Raw genomic sequence first — 5,496 nt, 5'->3', positions numbered from 1 at the left:
CCAAGGTCTCTCCACCACTCAGTTGACTTGGGGAGGGACTCTGTGAGCAGTTTACCTCAGGGCACTAAACTCCCTTTTGGTTTCACTTCTTCTGAGCTCCTGGGTGCTTGGCACCCTGCCTAGTTGCCATGACTACACGTACCTGTGAGGACAAAGGAAAGCTCATTTCGGGATCCAGGGGCTCCTTCCTTTCAGGTGTTGTTAATGAGGAAGTTTAGGTTGTGGAAACTCCACTGCCCGGCCATTAGCCTTCCCTCGCTGCCCACCCTGTCTTTTGGTATAGCAGAGAGCCCCAGCTCTTCTGAAGAGAACATGTGCAAAAGCTTGACTACGGGAGAGTGGAAGAAAGTCTTCTATGAAAAGATGGAGGAGGCGAAACCGGCAGACAGCTGGGACCTGATCATCGATCCCAACCTCCAGCATAACGTATTGGCCCCCGGGTGGAAGCAGTACCTGGAACAACACGCCTCCGGCAGGTGAGTCCAAGCAGGATGAGAGGCGGCGGAGGGAGGGACAAGGAGGTTGAAGACCCCTGTCTCCCCCCCTTCACCCTCACAATCCTACCGGCCCCGGCAGCAGAGGTGAGCCGCTTCAGTGGGGACTGTGAGGAGCTGCATTCCGGGAAACACAGACCTATTGTTATCCCACTTTTCTGGGATAACAGGGGAGGGGAGATGGAGAGGTCATGGTATGACACCTGAGTGGTTGAGGTGCCTGAACCGAGCAAAGCGGGTGGATTGCCCTAGAAGAGATTGAGGAAAAAAGAAAAACGGAAACAAGAGCTGTGGACATTCCTGAAGGGATAGATTTGGAAAATGACACCAGATAGGATTAACAAAGACCAGAAAGGACTGAGAGGGTGGCAAGCAGCTTGTGTTTCTGATCTCAGGTGATCAGTTTAATTTATTACTCTATTTATTTATTTTGCTTGTACATATCTATTCTATTTATTTTATTTTGTTAATATGTTTGGTTTGGTTCTCTGTCTCTTCCTTCTAGACTGTGAGCCCACTGTTGGGTAGGGACCGTCTCTGTATGTTGCCAACTTGTACTTCCCAAGCGCTTAATACAGTGCTCTGCACACAGTAAGCGCTCAATAAATATGATTGATTGATTGATTTTGGTCCGCCAGTCCAAATCTGTCCTAAAAGCTCTGGAATTGTGCTATGCAGGAAAAAAGAGACTCCAACTTTATTATAGTGTATGCTCCCAAGCATTTAGTACAGTGCGCTGCACACAATAAGCGCTCAATCAAAACAATTGATTGATTGTGTCACATTGAGGCATTATCCTTACCTTCAAGACTAATGGGTGGGTGAAGGGTGAAGGAATGTGGGGAAAGGGGGGGCAAAATACAACTCTATTTTATCACTGTCCTGTACTATACTACCCTCCTTTCTTACCTCCTCCAATTTCCTACCTTAATCCAATGCCACCCGCTTTGCCCTCTAATGCCAACCTACTCACTATACTTCAACTGCATCTGTTTCATGATTGACTTCTCACCCACATCCTGACTCTGGCCTGGAATGCTCTCCCTCTTCACAACCGACGGGAGATCACTTTCCTCACCTTCAAAACCTTATTAAAAGCACATCTCCTCCAAAGCTTTTTACAGTGCCTGGCATGTAGTAAGCACAGATACCACTAAAAAAAAACGGACTAAAACAAAAAAAAATATGGTAATTGTTAAGCACTTAAGTGCCAGGCACTGTACTAAGCCTTGGAGTGGACAATAGCAAATCAAGTTGGACAGAGTCCCTGTCCTGCATGGAGCCCACAGTCTTAATCCCCATTTTACAGAGGAGGTAACTGAGGCACAGAGAAGTTAAATGACTTGCCCAAGGCCAAATAGTACATAAAGGACGAAGCTGGGATGACCGTCCGATTCTCAGGCCCATGCTGTATCCACTAAGCCATGCTGCTCCCCTAATTTCCCCTTCTCTCCTTTCTGCATCACCCTTGAACTTGGCTTTGTGCCTTTTATTCACAGCACTTATTTACACATCCATAATTTATTTATATTAACTTCTATCTCCCCCTCTAGATTATAAGCTCATTGGGGGCAGGGAACATATCTACTCTTTTGTACAGTACTATCCCAAGCACTTAGTACAGTGCTTTGCACACAGTAAGCATTCAATAAATATGATTGATTGTACTAAGAGCTTGAGAAGGCAAGAGAGTCTGTATACATAGAGACTCTATGCAGAGGACTATATTGTGTTCAGTTCCTCTTCACCCCACAACCTGTCCCAGGGCCACAGTAGGGGCAATGTGTTTGGGGCAGGATGATAAAGAACCAGCCTGCAGGGAGAGAAGCACTTCTTTACCAATGGATATCACCTTGGACCAGCTGTTGTCAAGACAAGCCAGGGTAGTCTTAAAAAGACCACACTTTTTCAGTGCTGATTACTTTGGAGAGAGCAATGAATACAGGTATTGATTTTTCACAGATTGTGAGCCAGGGACCATGTCTAATCCTCAACCATGTATTTTTTCCCCAGCACTTAGCACATAATAAGCATTAAATAAATACTCTTAACTGCTACTCAGTAAAAGGGAAAGTGAGTGATAGAGGAAGGTCCTGTCTCCACAGCCCCAAAGCTGTTTTCTCATTAACCCTAAAGAGATAGAACACATGTCTCTCTTTTGATCAGATGCACCCAAGATCCTCCTCCGCTCAGGTCTCTCAACTGTGACATGAGATATATGCGGTAACAGAGTTGAGGCAGGAGGAGAATTGCTAAGAAGAGGAAGATCTGAAGGAGGGGAGGTTGAGAGAGAGAGGGACTGTGAAGAAGGGGTTGGAGTCTTGCTGCTATGTCTTTTGGGATTGTCTGTTTGGAATTTCGGGGTTGTGTTTCCTGAATTGGGGCTGTTAATCCAGTATTGTACACAACCCCTAAATCCCTGCTATTGGATTTAAAGGCTGCACATTGTATATCTGCTTATCCGATACTGTACATCGCCCCTAAATCTCCTTTATGAGATTTAAGGGCTATGCATCCTATATCAATCAATCAATTATATTTACTGATCACTTACTGTTTGCAGAGCACTCTTCTGAGCAGTTGGGTGAGTACAATATACAATAAAGAGACATATTCCCTGCCCACAGTGAATTTACAATCTAGCAGTCTGATTGATTAAATATGATTATGACCAAGTAGGATTCAATGTGGTTATTATGATTAAAATTAAGTATGATTAATTATGATTGTTTAAATATGATTGATTTATTGATCAATTAATATGGGCTACAAGACATTCCCTATTCTATAAGGATGGTGCATCCTATGTCCAGGACAGCCCATGGATATGGTGTAGTTGGGGTTTTTTTGGTATTTTTTAAGAACTTAGTATGTGCCAGATGTGCCAGGAACTGTATTACGTGCTGGGGTAGATACGATAATCAGGTTGGATACAGTCCATGTCCCACATGGTGCTCACAATATTAATCCTCACTTTGCAGAAGCAGTAACTGAGGCACAAAGAAGTGAAGTGACTTGCCCAAGGTCACACAGCAGACAAGTGGTGGAGCTGGGATTAAAATTCAGCTCCTCTGACGCCCAGGCCCATGCTCTGTCTTCTATGCCAAGTTGTTTCTCCTCCATATCTGATTTGGGTTAAAGGATATTGTACATCTCACAGGGTCTGTGAATCCTAAATGGGCTACAGGATAATCTATATCCTCAAGGGGCTGTTTATCCTATGTGAGCTATGGGGCTGTGAGCTGTGAGCCCCATATCCTGTGGGGCTGTGTGTACTGTATGGCTATAGGGTAATCTATATCTGAAAGGTGCTGTACTTTCTATATGGGCTATGGGGCAATGTATAACCTAAAGAGGTTGTATATCCTATTTGGCTACAGGACATTATATAACATATAGGGGAAGTACATCCCACATATGAGTATCCTATGGGGATGATGTATCTTATATGGGCTATAGGGTATTCTATACCCTACAGGGACTGTGTACCCTATATGGGCTACAGGGCAATCTATTCTGACAGTGACTCTGTATCCTTTTTGGGCTTTAGGATAATCTATATCCAGCAGTGGCTGTACGTCTTTTATGGGCTCTTGGATCATTGTTATCCTAAAAGACCTGTATATACTATATGGGCTATAAGATAATCCACACTCTACAGGGCCTGCATATCCTATATGAGCAATAGAATCACCTGTTTCCTAAAGAGGCTCTGTATCCCATGTGGGCCTTAGGATAATCTATATCCTATAGGGGCCATGCATCCTATTTGGGCTACAAGATAATAGCTGCACATAGTAATAAATGCTTAATAAATGCCTTCATAATTATTATTATTATAGGATAATCTCTATTTTATGATGGGGGGTGTGTGTCTTCTATGGGTCATGTACTAATCTATATCCTCTAGAGCCTTTGCTTCCTCTGTGAATAAGGGGCTGGGTGTGGGGAGAAGGGAAGGCAGGGGGAGGAGCTCACAAACAACTGGATGAGGCCCCCCCAGGCAGCAGAAATGAGCAGGGCCCCATCTGAGAACAGATCTTCTAGGACTAGAGGCATGAGGGAAGGGAGAGGCTGGAAATGCTCCCCTCTTCCTTTCCCCAATCCACTTGGCACCTCAGGGGCCTGGTGCCGTTGCCCGAGAAACGCCACCACATTACTTCTGCTTTGTCTCCCCGTAGGTTCCACTGCTCCTGGTGCTGGCATACCTGGCAGTCCTCCCAAGTGGTGATCCTCTTCCACATGTTCCTGGATCGGACCCAGCGGATGGGCTCCGTGCGCATGAGAGTCTTCAAGCAGTTCTGCTACGAGTGTGGCACCGCCCGGCTGGACGAGTCGAGCATGCTGGAGGAGAACATCGAGGGGCTGGTGGACAACCTCATCTGCAGCCTCCGGGAGCAGTGCTACGGGGAGAACGGGGGACAGTACCGCATCCACGTGGCCAGCCGCCAAGACAACCGGCACCACCGGGGAGACTCCTGCGAGGCCTGCCGCATGGGCATCACCCACTGGAAGCCCACAGAGAAGATGCTAGACGAAGAGGCCACCACCTACACCTTCTCCCGGGCTGCGAGTCCTTCCAAGACAGATGACTCGGGGTTCAGCTGCGACTTCTGCTCCATCCCTTGGTGTATGTTCTGGGCCACGGTGCTCTTGCTCATCATATACCTGCAGATCTCCTTCGGCAGCCCTGCCTAACAGCCTCGCCTGGCTCGGCCAGATGAATGTGTGTCAGAGGACGCTTTGGTTGGGGAAGAGTCATGAGGCAGGTTAGAGCAGGTGTAGTCTAGGTGACTGGAACTGTCCTAGCATCCTCAGTCGGTGGGGCATTTAGTCGTCACCGACAACGAGAGCTCCTCTTGGGTATTCTCCACCCCAGGGGAGGTTTCAAAGACCTTAGAATCTGTCTCCTCTTCTTCCTGCCCTTTTGGCCCTCCCCATCCGAGTCCAAGTTCTGCCCTCTCTGCTCAATCTCGACATCACTGACCCTTACCCAACCACA

The 5,496-nt window shown here is 46.7% G+C and overlaps 1 protein-coding gene across 1 annotated transcript; it reads left to right on the top strand.

Annotated features, from left to right (window-relative positions):
- Window positions 1-204: 204 nt before the first annotated feature.
- RTP1 (receptor transporter protein 1) lies at window positions 205-5,192 on the top strand. Its single transcript, XM_038749813.1, has 2 exons — window positions 205-476; window positions 4,676-5,192. The coding sequence occupies exons 1-2, from the start codon at window positions 205-207 to the stop codon at window positions 5,190-5,192; spliced, it is 789 nt and encodes a 262-aa protein (XP_038605741.1).
- The last annotated feature ends 304 nt before the right edge of the window (window positions 5,193-5,496 follow it).

The sequence above is a fragment of the Tachyglossus aculeatus genome, chromosome 7 (assembly GCF_015852505.1).
Source record: "Tachyglossus aculeatus isolate mTacAcu1 chromosome 7, mTacAcu1.pri, whole genome shotgun sequence".
Taxonomy (NCBI): Eukaryota; Metazoa; Chordata; class Mammalia; order Monotremata; family Tachyglossidae; genus Tachyglossus; species Tachyglossus aculeatus.
Note: the sequence above shows the minus strand (reverse complement) of the source record. Positions and strands in the feature narration are given on the sequence as shown.

Coding starts and splice junctions, on each gene's coding strand:
- RTP1 (XM_038749813.1), top strand. CDS start 205: ATGAGGAAGTTTAGGTTGTGGAAACTCCACTGCCCGGCCATTAGCCTT. Junction 477..4,675: donor GAACAACACGCCTCCGGCAG/GTGAGTCCAAGC, acceptor GTCTCCCCGTAG/GTTCCACTGCTCCTGGTGCT.